General features: G+C 48.4%; 1 protein-coding gene across 1 annotated transcript in view; it reads left to right on the top strand.

The window, feature by feature from the left end:
* Positions 1–25,290, top strand: part of ST3GAL3 (ST3 beta-galactoside alpha-2,3-sialyltransferase 3) — a 135,126-nt gene that overhangs the window by 69,516 nt on the left and 40,320 nt on the right. The window contains 1 exon segment of the mRNA XM_044005043.1: positions 1,702–1,794. Within this exon segment, the coding sequence (XP_043860978.1) occupies positions 1,702–1,794 (93 nt within the window).

Below are 25,290 nucleotides of genomic sequence, written 5' to 3'. Positions count from 1 at the left end.
TGAAATGCTCCCTGTTCAGAGACTCTTGTGGTTTGGGTTACAGATGGCCTGGGGGTCCCGTGCCTCAGCCAGCCCAACACTCCCCCTATTCTTCTCCTCCACAAGCAGCAGCTCATGGCAGTGGCATTTTAATTGAGGAATGGCCTTGACTTTGACTGTTTGTTGTAAGAGGGAACTGTGCATTCTGGGGCCAGAGGGGGCACTTCTTTGTGGGGGAGGCCTCGTGGGCCCCCAGGATGCCAGGATGAGAAGAGGAGGGAGTTGGGCCTGCCTTATCCTTTGCACCACCTCTGAGGGAGCCCGCTGGCCCCAGGCCTCCTGCTCTTGGCTGCATATCCAGCCCAGCAAGTGCATGCACAGCACTGTGGGAGACAAGGGCCTCACCGAGACAGGCCTCTCTCTTTCACGGGTCTTTCCTCAGATGTAGGAATATATTTAGGTGGGCAGCAAAGAGAGCATCAGGGTGGCTCAATATCAGGGACCCATCCATCTTCTCTGGTGCAGTGTCTAGAGAGACAGCTGGGCCTGGCTTTAGGTAGAGCAGAGTTCAAATCTAACCTTAGACACTAGCTGTGTGAATGGAACAGGTCACCTGAGCCAAGCATGAGCCACTGCTGCCTGCCTCAGTTTCTTCAGCTGTAAAATGGGGGATAAAAACAACCTATTTCTCAGAGTTGTAAGGATCAAATGAGGTGATTGTAAAGTGCTTAGCACAGTGCCTGGAACATAGGAGGCATTGAATACATGCTTTCTTCCTGTTCATTCCCCTTGCCTGTGGCAGCTTCTCTGACTTCCCCAGCCCCAGCCCTCAGGAGGACTCCCAGAGGCCCCTGGCTGGCCCTGCCCACCTATTGTCGATATCCTCACAGCCCCCCCAAAGAAATCAGTGCCGATTGTGAGCATTTCCATGAATGCTTCCCTGTGGATGAGGTAGAGAGGCTGCTGCCCTGGCATTACTTCTGTGGAATTCCAGGAATCCTGCCCAAGAAAGGCCTGTGGTCTGATATGAGCCACCTTTCTCCTGTCAGGGCCTCTGTCTCTGGTCCCGTTGACTCAGCTCTCTAGGGACATCAGACATCCTAGGCCAAGCATCCCAGCAGCTGACCTGGCCCCTGAAACACAGGCCCTGTTCTGAGCAGTTGACCCTGGGGCTGATGCCTTAGTCCTTCCCATTGCCCCTAAATGGCACCTTCTTCTGCCACAGCTGAGCCCGCTCGCTGCAGTGGAAACAGTGCTGGCTTGGAACTCAAATCTTGTTTCTTTCACTCCCTGTGTAATCTTGGGGGTGGTTCCTGTCATCTCCCTGGGCCTGAGGTCAGATTTGAGCTCAGGTCTTCCTGACTCCAGGCAAAGTGACCACTACTCCATCTAACTGCCAGAAAGGTAGTGAGCTTCCTGTCCTTGGAAGTATTTAAATAGAGGCCAGGGGACTGATTGTTAGGGATGGGGGCAAATGATTGGTCCCTTGACATGGTAGTCCAGGATCCTTTACTAGAAGCTTTCAGGAGGGAGGCTGAGGACAGTTCAGGAAAGATTTGTTAATGGTCACAGGTCTTCTTGAAGGAGAGGAGGCAGGTAGATGGGTAGGGGGAATAAGAGTGGGGACTCGCTATAGGAGCTCTCAGATGGTCTCTGGGTGTGGACTTGAGAAACAGCAAGGGTGCTGGGTCTGCTAACGCCTGACTCCTTTTCCCCTGGCAGGCCTGCAGAGTTAGCGACCAAGTATGCCAACTTGTCAGATGGGGCTTGCAAGCCTGGCTACGCATCTGCCCTGATGACGGCCATCTTCCCCAAGTAAGTGCGCTCTGTCCCTGCCCCCAGACCTGCTTCCTTTGCCTGGGGCTCAGAGTCCGTGCCAAGACATTCTCGTCCACCCCACCCTCCACAAGACAACCTCTGCTGACCTCTTGGCTAAGACTTTGGCCCATCATGTGGGTGAGATGAGCCCGTCTCAGGCAGCCCTCTGTCCATTGGGTCTCCTGCCCTGTGGCCTAAGCTGAGGAGGTCCCAGAAGCAGCTTTTATTGGCACGCCCCCTCCCCAGACTGAGGAGGTTGGAGCCCAGGTGGGCAGCTCAGGAGGTGAGGTACCCATGGGCACACTGAGGAACTGCCTGAATTCCGGTTGAGCCTGGAAAGACTGTCCGCTCTGTCCCTGAAAATAGTCTCCTCTGAAAGCAAGCACTTGAGGGCAGGGGGGCAGGGGCCAGGTCTGTCTGCGGGTAGCTGACTCAGCTCAGCTCCCAGGCTTCTGCCAGGGTGCCTTCTGGGGCCTTGTCTGCCTGTCTGGCCATGGAGCAGGATGGGGCAAGGAGCACCATTTGCTCTTTCCCAGGGAGAGGAGCCTTGGACTGGGTTCCTGGCTCCTGGTGGCTCTCCTTAAAGTGGACCCAGCAGAGAGAAGGCAAGTTCAGGGGAATTAGGGACAAGCGTATGGAAGTGTATCCCCTGGCAGTCCACAGAGGTGGGAGGGAAGAGGGCTCTGAGGCTGGCCTTGGCTCACCCGGGCCGTGCCCGATGCCATTTCTAAGGCCCGAGAGGAAGAGAGGGGGGCCTGTCCTCACGGCTGTTCCTCTGCCTCTCTGCCGGTCCTTGTGTCCGTATACGTCCTGTGCACAGGAGCCAGATGACCTGGGTAGACACCACTGTGTGCTCAGCTGGCTTGGATTGGCAAGCATGAGCCACATGCGGGGGTGATCAGCCTGGGCACTAGTAGTAGATGCATCAGTACATGGCCCAGAGAGCCTCCTTGGGCCCATTGGCCTCTCTCTCTCGGGCAGCCCTGTGCCTGCCATTCCCCAGGAATTTGGGCCTCTGAACCCTGTGCTGTTCGGCAAGTGGTGGCCAGATAAAAGCCAGACAGCCCTGGGCTCCTTGGTCACCCCTTCCATGGGCGTCTTGACAGCTGCCTGGTGTGGGGGAGAACTGGGCTGAGGCCTGCTATGCCGGGGACCCCAGAGGGGGCCACAGTAATGAATAAACTCCAGATGCAGATTTCTGGAGAAGCTGAGGGCCAGCAATGATGATGGTGCACTAGCCTTCAGCACCCACGAGCCAGGAGACCAGGCCTTATGGCTGCCCAGGGTGCCTGCAGCCTGAACCCAGCAGCAAGGTATCATGTGTCACCTGGCCGGCTGGAGGTGGAGGGAAAGCTGATCGCTGCCTAGGGCCTGCTCCCTGGCCACCAGCATGGCCCATCTGCTGAGCAGAGGAGCAAGCGGGGAAGAGGAGCTGGGGGCTCTGTTGCTGGCGGGAGAGAACAGCTTGCACCTTGTCCTTCTTGGCCTGGAAAGTGATAGGGGGCCACAGGGATAGTGACAGGGGGAGCAGGTGAAGGCAAAGCAACCAGGTCGCCCTGCTCTGAGCTGTAGGGAGCCCAAGAGTCACAAGCCCTGGACCTTCTGTGCCATCACCAGCTGCCTACTGTGTAGGCCTGGGCAGGGGCTGAATGTTTCACTCTGGGCTCTTGTAATAGCTATAGCAGCCAGCTAGCTTCCTTTTGGGAAAGCAGTGTAATCAAAGTAAGAAAAAGGGAGAGAAGGAAAGAGGGAGAAGGGAAGGGGGGAAGAGAGACAAGGAAAGAGAGAGGGAGGGGTGAAAGGGAGAATTTAAAAAAAGGAAAAGAAGAAGGAGGCTCTTGAGGTCTCATTTCTAGCCTTTTCTCTCTAAAGCGTGGCCAGTTGTCAGGGAGGGGCAGTTCTCTTTCCTGCCACTCCTGCCCCAGCAGAAAAGGTGACTTCAAGCAGATGCACACAGCAAGGGTAGATGTGTGCTCACAAGGCCTGAGAGGGAAGACAAGCACAGGGGCTTCCTGAGTCTTGGTCTCCTGTGGGGCTGGGGGTGGATTTTGAGTTCTTTCCGATGGCTTGGTCTTGTCCTCTCTCCTCTCTCCTGCCTTCCACCGCTTGCCTTTGCTCTGGGAATAATAATGAAGCCATTAGGATCATTGGTACTGGAAAGTATCCCCCATCTCTCTCTTCATTGTCCCAGGCTACCCACTTCCCTCTGCTCGTTGCTTCCCTTTTACAATGTCAGCTCTTTGATGGCAGGCACTGTCTTGCATCCACAAAGCCTAGCCTAGTTCCTGGTGCTTAATAAATGCTAACAGGATTGATTGAATGCCCTTGGGAAGTTAGGTTTTTGGACTAGATATCCCACAGCAGGTAGAAGCTCCTATAGAAAAGCAGTAAACAGACCAAAATGTCAAAGTGGAGGCAGGAATTCTCCCGAGCTCTCCCCAGTCCTCTCCAAACAACTTTAAAATAATGTCTCAAATTGAATACTGGAACGACAGAACCAAAAAAAGGTCAGGGTGAAACAATGTTACAGTCCAAAACAATGTAGGAGGTTGGTAGGAAAGGTCTGTTACACCAGGGTGGTGACTAGCCCTGGGGCCCAGTGCAGGCTGTGTCCCAGCTATGCCAGCAGCAGGCCTAGGAGGCAGCTGCATTAGCAGTAGCTTTGGGAGCTCTCAGCCCACAGAAGGTAAGGGGTCAGACAATGGATCAGAAAGAAATTATAGGAGACCTTTTGGTGGTGCTGGGTTCTGGACCCTGTTGCATTGTCCATACTCTGTTCGGGGTCCCAGTCCCAGTCTTAGGGCCAAGAAGAGCACTAGCGCTTAAGAATGCAGGGGAGGAGGGGCCCTATTCCTGGGTTCCTGGGTGGAGAAGAGTCCTTGTGGTCACTCACAAGGGGGCAGGGACCCTGGGCTCAGTTCCAAGGCAGAAAAGATCTGCCACAGTAGAGTACGGAGACTATTCGGTTCCAGGAATGCTGGCATTTGTGGCTATAGGGGAACAAAGTCCCTGAGTAAGGACCACAGCCCAGGGCAAGAGAGCAGTGACCCCACCTTTCTTTAGATCACACTACCTTGAAGAACCAAAAAACTTACCAAACCCTGGAACTAGCTCTGAAAACAGCAGCACGAAAAACCTGAAATGTAGGACAAAAATCCATTGAAGAGAATTCCTTAAAAAATAGAATTGGCCAAGAGGAAAAAGAGGTACAAAAGCTCATTGAAGAAAATAATTCTTAACAATTCGAATTGGGCCAGTGGAAGCTAATCTCAAGATCTCAAGAAATAATAAAATAGTCAAAAAATGAAAAAAAAAAGAAGAAAATGTGCAATATCTTATTGGAAAAACAATTGGCCTGGAAAACAGATCAAGGCAAGGTAATTTAAGAGTTATTGGACTACCTGAAAGCCATGTTAAAAAAAAAAAGAGTCTAGTCATCATCTTTCAAGAAAGTATCAAGGAAAACTGCCCTGGTATCCTAAAACTAGAGGGCAAAATAGAAATGGAAAGAATCCACCAGTCACCTCCTGAAAGAGATCCCCAAATGAAAACTCCCAGGAATATTACAGTCAAATTCCAGAACTCCCAGTCAAGGAGAAAACACTGTAAGTAATCAGAAAGAAACAATTCAAATTTTGTAGAGCCAGAAAGGTCACACAAGATTCAGCAGTTTCTACATTAAAGGAATGGAAAGTTTGTATGGAATATGATATTCCAGTAGGCAGAGGAGCTAGGATTACAACCAAGAATAGCCATCTACCCAGTAAAACTGAGTATAATCCTTCAGGGGGAAAAAGGATATTTAATGAAATAGAGGATTTCCAGGCATTTCTAACAAAAGGACCAGAGAACTTGACTTTCCAAGACAAGAGGTAAAAAAAGGTAAACATGAAAGACAAATCATCATGGATTCAGTAAGGTTAAATAAGCTATTTACATTCCTATATGAGATGTATCTTCTAAGAACTTTATCGTTATTCGGACAGTTAGAAGGAATATGTATAGACAGAGGACATGGATATGAATTGAATTTGATGGGAGGACCTAAAAATAAAAACCTAAAACTAAGGGATGGGAAAGAGAGAGGCACTGAAAGAAGGGTGAAGGGAGAGGAAGAACAGTGAAAATTATCTCGCATAAAAGGGGAATTCAAGGAAGAGCTTTTACTGTGGAGGGAGTATATGGGGTGGGGTGGGAGTTGTGGGCAATGCTTGAATGCTACTCTTATTGGACTTGGTTCAAAGAGGGAATAACATACATACTCAGCAATCTTTCTTACTCAACAGGAAAGGAGGAGCTGATAAAAGGGAGGAGAGATCAAGGGAGTCAGAGGTCAGTAGCCAAACAGACTTTTGAGGAGGGACAGTGTAAAAGAGAGAGAGAGAGAAGGATAAGTGGGAAAAAAATAGGATGGAAGGAAATATGCAGTTAGTAATCATAACTGAATGTCAGTGGGATAAAATGGAAGTGGATAGTGGAATGGATTAAAAACCAGAACAGAGAGGCACACAGAGGATAAAGGTAAGGGGCTGGAGCAGAATCTATTATGCTTCAGCTGAAGTAAAAAGAAAAAAAAAAAGCTGGGGTAGCAATCATGATCTCAAAGCAAAAGCAAAAATAGACCTAATTAAAAGAGATGAGCAGGGAAACTACATTTTGCTAAAAGGTACCATAGATAATGTAGAAATAATAATATTAAACATACATGCCCCAAATGGCATACAATGGCATTCAAATTCTTAAAGGAAAAGTTAAATGAGTTATAGGAGGAAATAGACAGTAAAACTATATTAGTGAATGACTTCAGCTTTCTGCTCTCAGAAGTAGATAAATCTAAACAAAATAAATAAGAAAAAAGTTGAGGAGATGAATAGAAGTTTAGAAAAGTTAGGTATGATAGACCTTTGGAAAAAAATTGAATGAAAATAGAAAGAAGTATACCTTTTTCTCAGCTGTACATGGCACCTTCACAAAAAATGATGCTGTATTAGGGCACAAAAACCTCACAATCAAATGCAGAAAAGCAGAAATAGTAAATGTATCCTTTTTAGACCATAATGCAACAAAATTACATTCAATAAAGGGCCAAGGAAACATAGATTAAAATGAATTATACATTATCTAATCCTAAAGAAAGAGTGGGTCAAAGAATAAATCATAGAAACAATAAATGATTTTATTAATGAGAATGAGGACAATAAAGACAACATGCCAAAATTTATGGGATGCAGTGAAAGCAATACTTGGGAAATTTCTATCTCTAAATACTTATATCAATATAATAGAGAAGAGGAGATCAATGAATTGGGCATGCAATTAAAAAAACTAGAAAAAAAATCCCTAATTAAACACCAGATTGGAAATCCTGAAAATCAAAAGAGAGATTAATAAAATTTAAAGTAAGAATATCATTGAACTAATAAATAAATCTAGGAGCTAGTTTTATGGTGGAGAGAACCAATAAAATAGACAAACCATTGGTTAATTTGATTAAAAGAAAACCAAATTACCAATATCAAAAATGAAAAGGGCAAATGCATCACCAAAGAAGATGAAATTAAAGCAGTCAGTAGGACTTAGTTTGCACAATTATATGCCAATAAATCTGACAATCTAGGTGAAATGGATGAATATTTACAAAAATGCAATTTGCCTAGATTACCAGAACAGGAAATAGAATACTTAAGTAACCCTATCCTACAAAAAGAAATTGAACAAGCCATCAATGAACTCCTTAAGAAAAAATCCCCAGTACTAGGTGGATTCACAAGTGAATTCTATCAAAGCATTTAAAGAACAATGAATTCCAATAGTATGTAAACTTTTTGGAAAAACAGGCAAAAAAAGGAGCAAGACAAATATGGTTTTGATACCTAAAGCAGGAAGAGCAAAAACAGAGAAAGAAAACTATAGACCATTTTGTTTCATGAATATTGATGCAAAAATTTTAAATAAAATATTAGCAAGGAGATTACAGCAATATATCACAAATATATCAGGTGAGATTTATACCAGGAAGGCAGGAGAGATTCAATATTAGGAAAACTATCAGCATAATTGACCATATCAATTACAAAAAACAACAAAAATAATATGATTATCTCAAGAGATGCAGAAAAAGCTTTTGAAAAAATGCAGCATCAATTCCTATTAAACACTCTAGAATGTATAGGAATAAATGGAGCTTTTCATAAAATGATAAATGTTGGTTGGTCATGTCCAACTCTTTGTGACCCTATTTGGGGTTTTCTTGGCAAAGCTACTGGAATGTTTGCCATTTCCTTCTCCAGCTTATTTTACAGATGAGGAAACTGAGGCAAACAGGGTTAAGTGACTTGCCCAGAGCTACACAGCTAGTGTCCCCATTCTAATTTGCACTCCGGTCCTCTGGACTCCAGGGCCAGTGCTCTATCCACTACTCCACTTAGCTGCCGCAAATCTATCTTAAACCATCAGCAAGAACTGTCTGTAGCAGGGATAAGCTAGAAACCTTTCCAATAAGATCAAGGGTGAAGGAAGGATGCCCATCATTATCACTATTTTTCAATATTGTACTGGAAATGCTAGCCATAGCAATGAGAGAAGAAAAAGAAATTGAGGGAATTAGAATAGGCAATGAGGAAAGAAAACTATCACTCTTTGCAGACAATATGATGATATACTTAGAGAAACCTAGAGAATCAACTAAAATACTAGTTGAGATCATTAATAACTTTTTTTTGGGGGGGTGAGGCAATTGGGGTTAAGTGACTTGCCCAGGGTCACACAGCTAGTAAGTGTTAAGTGTCTGAGGCTGGATTTGAACTCAGGTACTCCTGACTCCAGGGCCGGTGCTCTATCCACTGCGCCATCTAGCTGCCCCTCATTAATAACTTTTAACAAAGTTGCAGGGTATAAAATAAATGCACATAAATCATCGGCAGTTCTATATGTTACCAACAAAGTCCAGCAGCAAGAAATAGAAAGAAATTCCATTTAAAATAACTCTAGACAATATAAAATACTTGGGATGCTATCTACCAAGACAAACCCAGGAACTATATGAACACAATTACAAAACATTTTTCAGACAAATAACGTCAGAGCCAAACAATTGGAGAAATATTAATTGCTCATGGGTAGGCAGAGCCAATATAATAAAATGAATTCTGCCCAAATTAATTTACTTATTCATGCATGCTACACTAATCACATTATCGAAAAATATTTATAGAGGTGGGAAAAAAAATCACCTGGAATTACAAAAAGTCAAGAATATCAAGAGAATCAAAGAAAAAATGTGAAAGAAGGTGGCCTAGTAATACCAGATCTCAAACTATATTATAAAGTGGTAATCATCAAAACAATCTGGCACTGCCTAAGAAATAGAGTGGTGGATCAGTGGAATTGATTAGGTACACAATACATGGTAATAAATGACCATAGTAATCTAGTGTTTGATAAACCCAAAGATCCAAGACTGTGGGACAAGAAATCAGTATTTGACAAAAATTGCTGGGAAAACTAGAAAGCAATTTGGCAGAAATTAGGTATAGACCAACATCCACACTATATACTGAGATACAGTCAATAAGGTCAGAATGGGCATAGATGTAAAAGGTGATATCATAAACAACTTAAGGGAGCATGGAATATTTTACCTGTCATATTTATGGATGAAGAATTTGCCTAAACAAGAGATAGAGAACATCATGGGATGTAAAATGGATAATTTTGATCATATGAAATTAAAAAGCTTTTGCACAAATAAAACTATTACTCCCAAGATTAAAAGGGAAGCAGGAAATGGGAAATTTTTTTGTTACAAGTTTCTCTAATAAAGGCCTCATTTCTCAGATATATATAGAGAGAAATGAACCAGATTTGTAAAAATAAAAGCCACGGGGGCAGCTAGGTAGCGCAGTGGATAAAGCACCAGCCCTGGATTCAGGAGGACCTGAGTTCAAATCCGGCCGCAGACACTTGACACTTACTAGCTGTGTGACCCTGGGCAAGTCACTTAACCCTCATTGCCCCTCAAAAAAAAAATAAAAGCCATTCTCCAGGTGATAACTGGTCAAAAGATATGAGCAAACAGTTTTTAGAAGAAACCAAAGCTATTGACAGTCATATAAAAATGCTCTAAATCACTACAATTAGAGAAATGCAAATTAAACAACTCTGAGGTACCATCTCACATCTATCAGACTGGCTAACATGACAGAAAAGGAAAATGACAAATGGTGGAGGGAATATGGAGAAATTGGGACACTGTTGGTAGACTTGTGAAGTCAACATTCTGGAGAACAATTTGGAAGTACACCTGAAGGATTATAAAACTGTGCATACCCTTTGATCCAGCAATACCACTATTAGGTCTGTTTCCCAAAGAAATCGGAGAAAAAGAGAAAGGAGCTGTTTGTACAACAATATTTATAGCAGCTTTTTTTGTGGTGGCAAAGAGTTGAAAATTGAGAGGATGCCCATTGATTGGGGAATGGCTAAACAAGTTGTGGTACATGATTGTGATGGAATACTGTTGTGCTATAAGAAATGATGAGCAGGATGCTGTCAGAAAAACCTGGGAAGACTCATATGAACTGATGCAAAGTGAAGTGAGGAAAACCAAGAGAACTTTGTGCACAGTGGCAGTTATACTTTTTGATGAAGAACTGTGGATGGCTTAGCTATCTCAGCTCTACAGTGATCCAAGATAATTCAGAAGCACTTACAATGAAAAATTCTTTCCATCTCCAGAGAAAGAACTGGTGGAGTCTGAGTGCAGATGCAAGTATAGTTTTTAAACTCTCTTCATTTTTCTTTTGTTTTTTCTTTTTGGTGTGTGTTTTCTTTTGCAACATGGCTAATATGGAAATATGTTTTGCATCACTGCACATGTACAGTGTAGGTCAAATTGCCTTTTTAAGGAGAGGGGAGGGGAAGGGGAGAAAGAGAGAATTTGGATCTCAAAATTTTTTAAAAAGAATGTTAACATTTTTGAAAACATTGAATTGAGCAAAAAATAAAATGGGGAGGAATAAAATGAGCAGTAAACAGTGAAGAAAGGCAGAAAGGTTCTCATCTGAGGTCCAAGGTGCCAGAGTTACCCCAGCTTGGCCTTTCAGCAGTAGAAGAGAGGCCCTGAATGGTCTTCCTGGGAGCAATGACACTCCAGCCCAGTATACCTAAGAGGAATCAAGGATGGCTCGCTTTAGCTCCAGTCTTGTCTCTGCTCATCATGGTGAGCACACCCTTCGCAGACTGATCTGGGCACAGACCCAAGAAAAGCTAGGACTTTAATCTGGCAAGATCCATTCCCAAACATCAAGGTCATGACAGTCTGCTGAGATATATCTCGCACCTTCCTGCCAACCTGCCTGGAGTTCCCCACTGCCTAGCCTTGGCTGGGGCTCATAAATTCAGTGTTTCCACCCCTCCCCAATTCTATCCTTGTGGCTCTGACTTTTATCCTCATCTAAAGCTCATTTTGTGGTGCCTTGGGTAGAGAGCTGGCAGATGGGCATGTGGCATGATCCAGAACTCCTGAGACCAATGATTTCACTAGTAGGGATTTCACTATGCTTCTGTAGCATTGGGAAACCTAAGTCAGCAATCAACAAGCCATTTTGTTTGTTTGTTTGTTTGTTTGTTTGTTTGTTTGGTGCAGGGCAATGGGGGTTAAGTGACTTGCACAGGGTCACACAGCTAGTAAGTGTCAAGTGTCTGAGGCCGGATTTGAACTCAGGTCCTCCTGAATCCAGGGCTGGTGCTTTATCCACTGTACCACCTAGCTATCCCCCAACAAGCCATTTTTAAGTGGCTGAGACATGCCAGGAGCTGGAGAATCTTGGATAGAAACGAAGCAGGCCCTGTTCTCAAGGAGCTTACACTACAAGGGGAAGACAGGAGGCATGTCTATAAGTACAACATAGAAAAAGAGACAGTAGCCAGGGAAAAAAGGAACTAGCAGCCAGGGGGACCAGGAAGCCTTCTTGTGGGAGGTCTTCACTGAGGAAAAGCAATTGAGGTGTGGAGGGTGACTGGTGCAAAAGCTCAGACACGGGAAATAGTGTTGGGTGAGAGGAACAGCAAGAAGGCTAGTCTGGCTAGAATACCCGGATGAAGCAATGGCACAAGTATGAGGAGGACCAGGAGAGAACAGTGTCGTGAAGACCCAGACAAACCCAAAAACACCCATTCTTTTCTTGGGGGTTGTGTCTTGAGCATCCTTGAAACCGTAATAGCTTTCTAAGATGAAATTCTTTTTCATTTTCTCATCCTTCCAGCCTAGTATCTGACTTTGGACTTGATATCAGGTGTGGGCTCTGCCACACTTCTGGAGGGAGGGTCTGGGCTGCTCCTGCTGCTGCTTTCTTGTGGGTATCAAGTGTTATATTATTCCAGGATCTCAGGAACAGTTTCTAGTACTCTCAGTGGTCAGATCTAGGGAAAAGCATGAAGGCGGTGCAAATTCTCGACCTGAGTTTGGGTCTGAGCAGCAGGCCAGTGGGCCTGCCCCTTTTAAAGTTCCTATCGGTCAGCTAGCTGGGAAGCTCTGCTTTTCAAAGGGACAGCACCATTGGCTCCCCTGTGCCCGGGGCCTCCCGCCCTGGCTCTTCTGCTACGGGTTCTGCTCCTAAGCTTGCAGGCACACAGCTGCTGCTTGGTTTTGAGCTTGCTCCTCTCCATAGGACCCTCCACCACTCCTTGCCCTGTCATATTACCCCTAAGTACAGCTACTTTTCTCAACCCTCCCTGGACCTGGGACCTGGAACTGGGAAGAGAAGTACAGAGTTTCCATAAGGAGGGGCCCTTCTCTGCCTTCTCTGGGACCTCTTCTCCCCCTCTTCCTTGTCCTGGGATGTTCGACTCAGGATGGTTGTGACCAAACCCCTTCCCCTGTGTTGATAGACCTACCTATGTGTTGCCCTGTGTCAGCCCGGGCTGGGAATCATTCACTGTGATTTCTTCTTGTATTTCCTGATCAGGATGCAGTCTCCTGCACTTTCTAGATCTGTTTGAAAGATTTGGGCAGGGTGGGGGAGGGGAACTGGCTTACTTCTTCATGATTTTCTAACATCTTGGCTCTGCCTTCTATTTGTATTGTTTTTCAGTTGGGGTGGAGAAGGTAGGAAGGTTAGAAAATATATGCTTATTAATTGAAAATTTTTTTTTCAAAGATAATCAATTAGAAAGGAATAGAAGGATAGCCTTGCTGCAGGGATAAGTCAGAGAGGGTGGAAGTGACAACAGAGAGTGAGGCAGATTACAAGGAAGAGTCTGAGGGGGGCAGCTATGTGGCTCAGTGGATGAAGTACCAGCCCTGGATTCAGGAGGACCTGAGTTCAAATTCGGCCTCAGACATTTGACAGTTACTAGCTGTGTGACCCTAGGTAAGTCACTTAACCCTCACTGCCCCACAAAAAACAAAACATAACAAAACAAAAACAAGGAAGAGTCTGAGAGGTGTCTTCCTCTAGGAACAGTATGAAGGGGTATATGCTGTTACAGGGCAGATGGGAAGAAGGTAGCTGAGGTAGAGTGTGAACTACTGCTCAACAGAGAAGGCCATGTGAGTCAGTGCCTACCATGCATTCACCAGCTGGGGTGGGACAGGCCCCATGGTAGGCTCCCAGGCATGGTCTCTGGAGCTTCAGAGGGTGCCACAGCAAGGCAGATGGCAAGATGACTGCGGGGGCGGGAGGGCCAGGCAGAGTATGAGCCCTAGGGATATCAGTTTTACAGAGGGTTTGAAAAGGTTTTAACTTTTGCTGAGGTTAAAAGTGCTTTGTAAAAAAAAAAAAAAGTGCTTTGTACAGGGGCAGCTAGGTGGTACAGTGGATAGAGCACTGGCTCTAGAGTCAGGAGGACCTGAGTCCAAATCCAGCCTCAGACACTTAACACTTACTAGCTGTGTGACCCTGGGCAAGTCACTTAACCCCAATTGCCTCACCCCCCCAAAAAAAATTGCTTTGTACTTAAATTGGCATATATGCATTTCAACATCTTTATTAATAAAATAATTTCCATGTCAAAATATTATTTTCTTTATGTTTTTCATATCTGCCTTTTAAAATCAGACTTAAAGAAATTTATACCAGACGTTGGATAATGTCTGTCCAGACTGGGTCGTGATTAATTTTGCTGTTTTTCTAGTTACAACAATGTCATAATATCAGTCTAGATGAAAAGAAAAAAAATAATTAAAAAAAGAAAGGACAGACTGGGAGGCAGGGAGGCCTGTGAAAAGAGGCTGTTGCAACAGTTTAGGCAAGAGGGGTTGAGGGCTTGACCTAGGGTGGTGGCCTGGTGAGTAAGGAGAAGAGGACAGAAGCTAGAGATATCCAGAAGTTAAAAATGAGAACTGCCAACAGATTGGATATGTGGTAAGAGTGAAGAGTCAAGGAGGGCTCTGAGATTGTGAACTTGGATAACTGGAAGAATAGGCCCACAGAGCCATAGGAATGGGAGGGGGATGCCTAGATGGGGAAAGATTCCCCTTTGGCCATATTGACTTTGAGATGCCCAGAGAATATATGGTTGGGAGATGTTTAGCAGTTGGTGTTGTAGAACTGAAGGCAGAAGGGAAAGGGTGAGGGCATATGTGATTGAAGTGATCTGTTATAGAGCTGATGAAATCAGAGAGGGAGAGAGAGAGAGAGAGAAGGTAGGGAACAGTCAAAGCACAGCCCTGGGGCACATGCATGCACAGCTGATGGCCCCTGGGGGCAATCCAGCAAAGGAGACAGAGAAGGAGTAGTCAGAGAGGTAGGAGGGGAACCAGGAGAGAGCAGGAGCAGGCAAACCCAGAGAGGAGAGGGGAAGGCTGCAGAGGTCAGGCTGGATTCTGGCCCCAGCATTGCCAGGCGGATCAAGCCATCCTCATGTGGCACAAATTCCAGGCCTCCCCTCTCCTGGCTGCCCTCCTGGATGTGGCCCTGGGAGCTCCACCTCTTACAGGATAACCTCGGCTTTCTCAGCTGCTGTGACTCATACCAAGTTTTTGATGTCCTAGAGCTCCCAGGTCTTTGTGAGACAAGCAGCTGCCGGGCTACCCCCCCCATGCGCACATGTGTGTGTACACACACACACACACACCCCTCCCTGCCCTTGCTTTTGTACAGTTGGTTCTTTCGGACCCAAGGTTGAGATTTCACTTGTATTCTTACTGCCATCTAATTTTATTCAGCCCAGACTTCTAGCCTTGAGGAAGCTCCTTGGGGGTCCCAATTCTACTGGTGGGCAGGTTTGCTGTCTCCCTTGGGATAGTTTCATATGCACATTGAATCCGGGTTTGGTCTTAAAGATGCTAAGGAACCAGCAGGTCCCTGGAGCCCACGTTTCAAGGTGGCTTCCAACCACACAGACGTCTCTTTGGGTCTGGCCACCCTGCCAGTTCCCTATTCCCTGAGTTCTGCTGTGTCTAGCGCACCTCTCTCCATCTACAAAATAAGAGTAACACAAGAGATCTTGTTAAATACGCTGCTCAGTCACTTATTTCTTTTAATTTTACATATAAGGTATTTTATTTTTTCCGTTACATGTAAAGATAGTTCTCAACTTTTGTTTATACAAGCTTTACAATTTCAGATTTTTCTCCCTCCCTCCCCTCCCTCCCCCCTCCCCTAGACAGCAGGTAATCTGATATAGGTTATATCTATATATCTATATACATATATCTATAGATATAGATATACACACACACACATATATATATATACACATAATAACATTAATCCTATTTCTGCATTAGTCCTGTTATAAGAGAAAAAATCAGAGCAATGATGAAAAACCTCAAAATAGAAAAAAAAAAAAACACCAGCACCAAAAACAAAAGAAATAGTATGGTTCATTCAGCATCTATATTCCACAGTTCTTTTTCTTCTCCAAGGATTTGGAGATCCTCTTCTATCACGAGTTCCCTGGAACTCTTCTGTACCATTGCATTGATGAGAAGAATATAGTCCATCACAGTAGGTCAACACTCAATGTTGATGATACTGTGTACAATGTTCTTCTGGTTCTGCTCATCTCACTCATCATCAGCTCATGCAAGACCCTCCAGGTTTCTCTGAACTCCTCCTGCTCATCATTTCTTACAGCACAATAGTATTCCATTGTATTCATATATCACAACTTGTCCAGCCATTCCCCAATTGATGGGCACCCCCTCAACTTCCAATTCCTTGCTACCACGTAAAGAGCAGCTACAAATATTTTTGTACATGTGGGTCCCTTTCCCCCTTCCATGATTTCTTTGGGAAAAAGACCTAAAAGTGGTATTGCTGGGTCAAAGGGTATGCACAGCTTTATCGCCCTTTGGGCATAATTCCAAATTGCTCTCCAGAATGGTTGGATCAGTTCACAGCTCCACCAACAATGCATTAGTGTTCCAATTTTCCCACAGCTTCTCCAACATTTATTATTTTCCTTTTTTATCATTTTAGCCAATCTGATAGGTGTCAGGTGGTACCTCAGAGTTGTTTTAATTTGCATCTCTCTAATCATTAGAGATTTAGAGCATTTTTTTCATATGGGAATAGATAGCTTTGGTTTCTTCTTCAGAAAACTGCCTGCTCATATCCTTTGACCATTTCTCAATTGGGGAATGTGCTCAGTCACTTATTAAGTGCCTGCTGTGTACCAGGCCACATGCTAAGGCCTGGGGATAGAAAGGCAAGGCCCTGGGCCCTGCCTTCAAGGAGTGCCAGTCTAACAGCATGCCCAGCATGCCAGCAACTGCACTACAAGAGTGTTAGTGTGAATGGAAGGCAGTTTCAGAGGGAAAAGACTAGCAGTGGGCATGGGGAGCAAGACAGACCTCTTAGAGAACGGGAGGATCAGTCCAAGGCTTGAGGGAAGCCAAGAAGTGGGTGCGCACTTCAGGGCACAGCTAGTGCCAAGTCCCAGAGATGGGACATAGAGGATCGCATGTGAGGAACTGCAAGGACACCAGCAGATTTGGGTCCTAGAGGGGACGACCAGGGCAGCCCAAAAGGCCTGGCCCAGGGCCCTGACTCGCTGCTCCCCTCCCTCTTCTTGACTGAAGTTGGGACGGGAGGAAGCAGGATGCCGTGGAGATAGAGGACCTAGAGGCAAAGCTTTCTTTTGATGTGGACTTCCTGGCTGACCTTGGAAAGGTCATACCCCCCACCCCACCCCTATGGGTCTCAGCTTCCTCCTCTGTGAAATAAAAGTTTGTCCTGCCTAGCCTTAGAGGCCCCTCCCGGCTCTAGATTTGGCATCCTGAGATGTCCTTGGGCTCTCTTTTTAAATTTAGTATCTATTTTACTTATTTTATTAAATCTGGCCTAATGACATGCTTTTTTAAAATTTTAACATTCATTTTTTAAAATTTTGAGTTCCAAACTCTCCCTCCCTCCTGCCTCTTCCCCACCCATTGAGAAGGCAAGCAATTTGATATAGGTTATACATGGGAAGTCATGCGAAACACATGTCCATATGAGCCACGTTGTAAAAGAAAACACACCCACACAAAGACAAGAAAAATAAAGAAAATAAAAAAGTCTGCTTCAATCTCCACCAGTTCATCATCAGTTCTCCTTGTGCAGGTGGATAGCATTTTTCATCATGGGTCCTTTGGAATTGTCTTGATCAGAGTAGCTAAGTCTTTCACAGTTGATCATCCTTACAGCATTGCTGTTACTGTGTACGATGTTCTCCTGGTTCTGCTCACTTCACTTTGCATCAGTTCATATAAGTCCTCCCTGGTTTTTCTAAAACCATCTTGCTCATCATTTCTTATAGCCATTCCCCAATCGATGGACATCCCTTCAATGTCCAATTCTTTCCTACCACAATAAGAAGATCTTCTTCCCTTTTCTTTCTCCGGGCTCTTTTTCTAAACTTACATAGAATCATGTCTAATGATGACCTTCCGACCCTCTGGCCAGCAGAAATGAAGCATGGAAGTCCAGCTCACTGGTCTGTGATTTGGAAATGCTTTGGTTACTTCCCCAGGGAAGCCAGGAGTTGGGGGTGAGCAGAGAGGACATTCAAGGCCAGTGCCAAAGCACAGAAGTGGCAGGCGGGCGTGTCAGGCAGGAGGAATGGCAGGGAGGTCACGCTTCTGCATCGGATAGTGTGTGGAGAGGGTCACAGGGGGAAAGACTGGAAAGACAGGAAGGGGCTTCAGAGACAAGCAGAGGAGTGTGTATGTGATCCTGGAGGTGACAGGAAGCCACTAGAGTTTAGTGTGTGTGTGTGTGTGTGTGTGTGTGTGTGTGTGTGTGTGTGTGTGTGAGAGAGAGAGAGAGAGAGAGAGAGAGAGAGAGAGAGAGAGAGAGTGTGTCAATCTTGTGCTACAGGAAGATGACTGGAGGATGGGCAGAAGTGGAAGACACTGTAGGCAGGTAGACCCCCCCACCCCCCAGCAGGCTGTTGTAGTGATCTGAATGGGAGGGAAGAGGAGGAGGACTATCAGTAGCATCAGGCATATATGTCCATGGCCATCCTGGGGAGGCCCGGCCTCAGGAAGGGCCGAGCTAAGCAGCCTCCTTCCTCCCCAGCCAGCAAGCCTTCCCTTCTACCAAAGATGAATACAAAAAAGAGAAAAAACACAGCCCATCACAACCAACCCACACATCAGCCATATCTGGCAAAGCTGGTGCTTGGTGCTTTGCATCCTGGCTATCCCACCGTGTTCTCCTCTGGGCCTAGGCTGGTCAGCGGCATTGCCCAGGGTTGTTTCATCTTGTTCTGCCAGTTATCGGGCCTTTTGTGTTCTTGGTGCTGCTTAGTCATTGTCTTTGGTCATTGTATTTCCCAGAAGTCATTGTTTCTTAGTGAGAAGACTGAGCTTCCCATACCTTCTCCTACCACCTGTTTAGCCAATCCCCAGCTGAAAAAATGGGACATCAGCTTTGTTTTGCTGCCACAAAAAAACACCACTGCGCATTTGCAGGTGTCAATGGGACCTTTCTTTATCTTGACTTTTGTGGAGTAAATGCCTAGCAGCGCAATCTCTCAGTCAAAACGTAGGACATCTTGGTTCCTTTGCCTAATTCCAAATTGCTTTCCAGAGTGGCTGGACTCATTCGAGGTTCTCCTAATAATATACACATATTCTTACCAGCTGCTTGTTAGGTGCACCCCATCCCTGGCCAGGTAACTCCCATTCCTATATTTTAGGGCTTGGTTCAGGAATCCAAGCCCATTCTTGGATACTGCCTTCTTAATTGGCTGCCCACCTAAAATTTTCCTCTCCTATCCTCAGAGAGCCTTCTCATCAGTCAGAACTGCTTGGCTGTAGCTGGAACTAGTCTAATCTTTTGGTCCATTCTTTGTCTAGATCTGTACTTTGCGGAAGCCTGTGATTTGGGTCAGCCAAACACTGGGCAATGCCTTAGGGGCCAAAGCCCACCCACTTGACTTGTCAAAGCCTCCATCATTTCATGCCTGAGTGTTGTCTGGGCTCTGTCCTGCAGCCTCAGGGCACCATCTGCATTTACTCAGAAGAGCAGGACTTCTCCCTGCTAGTGCTGATGTCTGTGGGAGGGCTTTCTGCCTCAGGCTTGGAGCAGCCAGGGGGCCCAAGCTGGGGGTGGCCATCCGGAGAAGAAGATAGCAGCAGGCTGAGCTCCACCTCTCCGGCATGGGCTTCTGTTGGGCTCACCAGTCTGTCTCCCCATCAGCCTGTGGGTCCTTGTGCTAGCTTCTGGGGATACATGGAGCTGAAATAAAATCAGTTTTATAACTCTTCGAGCTTTTCCATACCGCTAGAAGAGACACGTGCATGTCTAAGTAAACCTGAACGTGCCCGGGGTGATTGAGTGGGGGGAGGGGCAGTGTGGCCCTAAGACCAGGGATGACTTCATGGAGAAGGTGCTAGGTACTGGATCGGGGTTTGAAGGGAGCCAGCGACTTTAGGATTCAACAGAAGCAGCAAATACCCTCTCCCCGCGCAGAGAGATCTGCCCAGGTCTGTGCGTCGGCAAAGTGCTGGAAGATGGACAACTGCGCAGGAGCAAAAGCGAGTCGGCCAGCTCGGCTGGCGTGCTGGCGGGTCACAGCAGGTCCCTCTGGCTCTCTGGGGCACAGTAAATGCTCCTGGGAGTTCCCGCCCAGGAAAAGGGGAGGGTCCCAGCAGAGCGGTGCCTAGCCAGGGGCCTCGTGCTGCAGAGCCCCGGGCAGCCTCCCTGCCAAGCCCGGTGCCCCTGCCCTGTGCCCTTTCTTTGTTGGGGGTGGGTGGGTTTCTAGAAAGCTGGCCAGGCTTCCAGACTGCCTTTAAAGGTCAGTCTGAGTTTAGGGAAGTTCCCAGAGCAGCTGCATCCGGGGCTGGACCAGCCCCTGTTCCGATCAGAGCAGCCCTAGGGAGCCATAGGCCCCGCCTGGGAGCTGTGGGCCCCGCCTGAGGTGGGAAGCCTCACCAGGTCTTGATACCGCCCAGCTGCCCGGCACCCAGAGCCTCTGAGGCTGGGAGACGGGCGCACGTGCCCCCCCCCCCCCCCCGGTCATTCGCCCTCTTTTTTGGTAGTGGGGCTTCTTAAAGACAAGGACTGCTTTGTTCCCATCTTTGCATTTCCAGCACCTAACCCTTACTGAACTAAAGAAATTCCATGACGGAAGGAGTGTGTGGGTTCAGTGGCCTGGCTTGGAGATGCACCCCCAGCAGCTCCAGTGCCTCCCTCCCCCGTCTGGCTGTCCCCTGAGCCTCCCCTTAGCTCTCGTGCCCATGACTCCAAAGCTGTAGATGAAGCCTGTGGTCCTGCATTACCCCCTGTAGGCCGGACCTCTCCACCTCTTGTCCCACAGGTACCTCAAGCCCAGTGTAAGGGGCTAAAATTGCAGCTCCGCTCCAATCGTTACACCAGGACGTACAAAGCTGGCGCATCCTTCCCCTCCCCACCCACAGCTTATTGCTCCGAACTCCCCTGTTAGTGTTGAGGGCTCCCAGCCTTGCTATGTCATCGCCAACTCCTCCCTCCCCCATCCACTCAGTCGCCCCTTGCCCGTGGCTCGTGTTGTCGAAGGCGCCCCTTCTCTGCTCAGACGCTTCCTCGGGCACCGGGACTGTGCTGACTGGACCCGCTTGTCTGGACCTCGTGTGTGCCGAGTTGTTTTCATGTGGTCTTCCCCATGAGGCCGAGCTTGCGGGCAGAGCCTCCGCACTCAGGGCTGCGCCCGCTAGCTCCCAAGCCGGCAGCCGGTGTTTGTTGAGTGATGGACCGAGCAGGGCACCCCCCAGTGACTCCTCCTACCTCACTTCTCTCCTCTGGCGCCTGAGCCCTGGGGCCTGCTTGCCCTTCCTTCCAACACCACACTCCGTGCCATGGCAGGGACTCTCCCAGATGCCTGGACTATTCTCCCTCCTCCCCTCAGCCTCCTGGCTTCCAGACTCAGCTCCCATCCCCCCTGGTTTCCCCAAATGCCTTCTTCTTTAAGTCTATCTTCCACCTACTCTGGGGGCAGCGGATAGAGCACTGGCTCTGAATGGGAGGACCTGTGTTCAAACCTTACCTCAGACACTTGCTAGCTGTGTGACCCTGGGCAAGTCACTTAACCCCAATTGTCTTAAACATCCGGGACCATTTCCAGTCGTCCTGATGTGTATCTTGCCACTGGACCCAGATGGCTCAGGAGGAGACAGTGAGTTTGGTGACCCTGCACAGCCCTCCCTCATTTCAAGTCATAGCATCACTCAATGTCACGGTCCTCTTGGAGAATCGAGGACAAACCCCAACAACCACCTACTCTGTATGTTTCCTGTTCGGGCTCCTCCATTAGAGTTAAACTCTTTGGGAAGAGGACCCTTTTTGCCTCTCTTTGTATCCCTAGCCCTTGGCACAGTGCCCAGCATACAGTCAGTGCTTAATAAATGCTTGTGTCTGGCTGGCCTCTTTGGTCCTCCGCACTTGCTATCCTGGTGGCATCAGAGAGAAGGGACAGTAACTCAGGCCCCGCATCCCTCATAATCTGGAATATGGCCAAACGGGGGCTCGCGACCTCCTCCTCTTCCGAGGATGAGCTGAGGAGGCTTAGGGGAGGAGAGGAAGAGCAAGGTTTGTCACTTAGCTCATCTACAGTCATCTCGTCTGGTCACTGAGAAGTTGTTACTCTTCGTGAGTATGGGGAGAATTGTCTCCTAGAGATGGCCCAGAGGGCCCAAGCAGGAGCAGTGTGGGAGGGAGTGTTTGGGGGGACTTCAGAGAATACATATCCTAACCATGAGAACTGTGCTAAAATGGACTAGGCTGCCTGGGGAGGTAGTGAGTTCTCCGTCCCAGGAGGCCTGCGAGCAGAGGCTGGCTGCCCTTGGTCTGGGATGTCCAGCATAGATAGTAATTAACAGACCACTTGGGGGGTCTAGGATTCTGTGCTTGGGCCCCCTAAGGTAACTGGGTACTTCTGTACCCCACTTTCCTCTTGTCTGAACAGACGTCTTAGTTTGCTCTCTCCCCCTTTATCTTCTATCGTCTGAGGATGAGGAAATGCTAGGCCAGGGAGCTTATTTGGTGGAGGGAGGTTGGGGGCAGCCCCGGTTCTTCTGCCTTCCCAGATTCTCCTAGGAGCAGGATCCAGGCCCCAGTGGCCAGGGAGGCCCAGCCCCAGGATCACATGGCTGCTAGGACCAGGGATGGACACGGACAGAAATAGCCTCTGAAAAGTCTCTTCCGAGCAAGACTCTTGTTGGCTCACTCCCAGCCCATGGAGCCAAACAAGAGTCTGTTGATGAAACATCTCCTCCACAAGTCACGAAAGGCCCCGGGCAGAGGGAGGGCCGACTGAACAGAGACTGGGAAGGCGACCCAGGGGACCAGCCCTCCCCCATCCTGCCAGGCAGCCAGGCCCCTGCCCCCGCCCCCAGCCCTTCGTGCCAGCAGCCTTGGGCACGGAGCCCAAGCACCCTGCAGGGTACAGGGGCCGTGGCCAAAGGAGAGGGTGCTGATGTTTGGTCAGATGCCAGCTCAGGAGGGAAGCCAGGGCCTCACCTTCCCCTCCACCACCCCCCTACCCCCCAGCCCAGGACCCACCTCCCTCAAACAGGGCCCTCCTTCTGTTCCTTCTTCCAGTCATTCAAGGCCTCGCCTATTCTTAGGCCTATGGAGCCAATTTCTCCCATCTATAAATTTTCTTCCCTCCTCCCCTCCTTTCTTCCTCCTTTTTTCCCTTCCCTTCCTGCCTCTTTTCTTATTCTCCTTCTCCCTCTCTTCCTTACTCCCTTTGCTCCTTCCCTTCCCTCCCTCCATTCTTCCTTCTTTCCTCCTGCCTCTCTCCAGGGCAGTGGCCTGTGCTGGGCAATAAGACAGACCAGGGATGGCCCAGGAGGTCCTGCCCTCCTGTTGCTTCCCAGAACCTTCCTGATCTTCCTCAGGGCCCCCTCAGGCCTTGCTGTCCTCAGGCAGAATCCCACTGAGCCAAGAGCTTTCTGAGGAAGCTCCTGGGGCCGTATCTCCTTAGGGAGCCCAGTCCCTGCTGCCTCCTCCCAGGTCTCTCTGATAGAGACATGAAAGTGTCAGGTTCCTTGTCCTGGCATTTAAGGCTTCTTGGGTCTGACAGGCCCCCCTCTGCAGCCTTTCCTCACTCTGTCCCAGGCCCTGGCCTTCTGCCAAATTGGCCTCCCCACTGTCCTTCACTAGAGGCCCCGAATCTACAATCTGTAGGGTCAGAGGAGGTAGGGATGACTCCTCAGAGAAGGTAGGACTTGAGGTGGTCCTCGAAGGACAGGTACAAGAAAAGGGAAGGGGTTCCTGGAGTGGAGGGCTGTGTGCCCAGAGGTCAAGGGCCAGGGCCTCCTGCTCCCCACCAGCCCGGCATTCGGCTTTTGTTGCCCTCACCTGGCCCAGGAAAGCCTTGATGTCCTGCTAGTCAGAGATGGTGACCATCTCTCTGGCCCCTGGCATACTTTGGTCCTGTACCTAACCAGCTTTGGGAGGTAGTGAGTTCTCTGTCACTGGAGGTATTCCAGTAGAAGCTGCTGACTGCTGTTTCAGAATTGTGGAGGACTTTCCTGGCTCAGTCTGGGTTGGGTTAGAAGCTTTTCTGAGGTTCCTTCTAGCGGCAAGAATAAAGCTCCACTCGTCCTCAGGTTGTGACCTTCCTCCTCAAGTGCCCCTAAATAGGCTCATGTCTGTTGGGAAGCAGGCAGGGCCACCAGTGGATCTTTGCTCTCGCTGCCCCTGGCTAGAGACTTGGACCCAGCTCTCCTTTGACAGGCTCGCCTTAGTTAGCCGAAGGTCAGAGCTGAACAAACACGTGCAGGTCTGGCTTCCCTCTCAGAATTGCCCCCAGACCAGACCTCAGGGTGGGCTAGCTTTGGCTGCTGCTACTCCGAGGGCCTGCCTTCCTGGGCCCTGCACAGGGGGAGCTGCCTCGAGGCCAGAGCCACAATTGTCCCCTTCTCTTAAATCCCTCAAGGAGAGGGGTCTGCCCTGGATTTGGTGTCACCTGGGCAGGCATTGAGGCTACTTGTCTTTGGTGGGGGAGGTGGGTCACAGGAGCTCCCCAGCTCCACCCCTGTGTGGGCCTGGATGTGCCTGTTCTGGAACAGACAAGGTCATGAATGAGAGAAATGGTGGCTGGCGCCACCCCAAGGCAGCTCTCCCTAGCTGGAAAGACTTTCTTTTGGTCCTGTGACTCCTTAAGCTTGGCTCCTATCTGTTCCCTTTCTACGGTATGAGGCCTGAGCCCCAACAGTGTTACCTCTGACCCCCCATTCACTTTGTTGGCGCTCGGCCCACGATGCCCACTTCCTGGTGTCTGCTCCAACCTGCCATCTCCTGTGTCACTGGGGGTGAGGGGAGGAGAGAGATGGTGCTGGTGAACCTATAACTGGGTCTCAGGAGGGCCAGGGGCCCAGGTCTGAGCCCCTGCCCACTCACATAGAAAAGTGGTTAGTGCAGGCTGGGGAGCCGTTGTGGAAACTAGCCCTGGCCCAGAAACTCTCTGAGTAGTCTGGCTGGCACAGTCCTGGGTGAGGCCAACCAACTAGTGAGAATATCCTGGCCGTGCCAGGTGCAGGGAAAATGGCGCACGTGATCCCTGGACTACCACGTGTTAGCTTCCGGTCACCCTGCGCCTGCTTCTGGACAGCCTTTCTTTGGGCCCCCGGCTCTCCATCCACGTTGGGCTTCTGTGTCCCTCCTGGCATGGGCCTCTACCCCACAAGTGACTGTCTAAAGTGGCCTATTGTTGGACAGAGACATGGTGGGTGAGGAAGGCGGCGCTAAGACAGATTGTTGACTTTGTTATCTGTGGGACCAGGGTAGAGAAGATCCTGGACTGGGGGCCTGTGCGGGGCAAGCAGGGATGGGGGGAGGAAGGCTGGGGCTCCCTGTTACCAGGCAGGCCTGAGCTGGGGAAGCCATCAACACTGGTATTCCGGCCCAGGGGTCAGAGGTGAAGCCCTTCCCAGGGTCCCTGCCCAGGGCTGGGCCCCACCTCTCCCTCCCCCTACCACAGTGCTTCACTCATAGTCGAGGCCCCTCAGGAAGGCTCCTCGATCCCACGCCTTCAGTTTGAGGACCCTATTTTTAGCAGGGTGTTTATACTCCT

This window comes from Dromiciops gliroides, chromosome 4 (genome assembly GCF_019393635.1).
Source record: "Dromiciops gliroides isolate mDroGli1 chromosome 4, mDroGli1.pri, whole genome shotgun sequence".
Classification (NCBI taxonomy): domain Eukaryota; kingdom Metazoa; phylum Chordata; class Mammalia; order Microbiotheria; family Microbiotheriidae; genus Dromiciops; species Dromiciops gliroides.
Note: the sequence above shows the minus strand (reverse complement) of the source record. Positions and strands in the feature narration are given on the sequence as shown.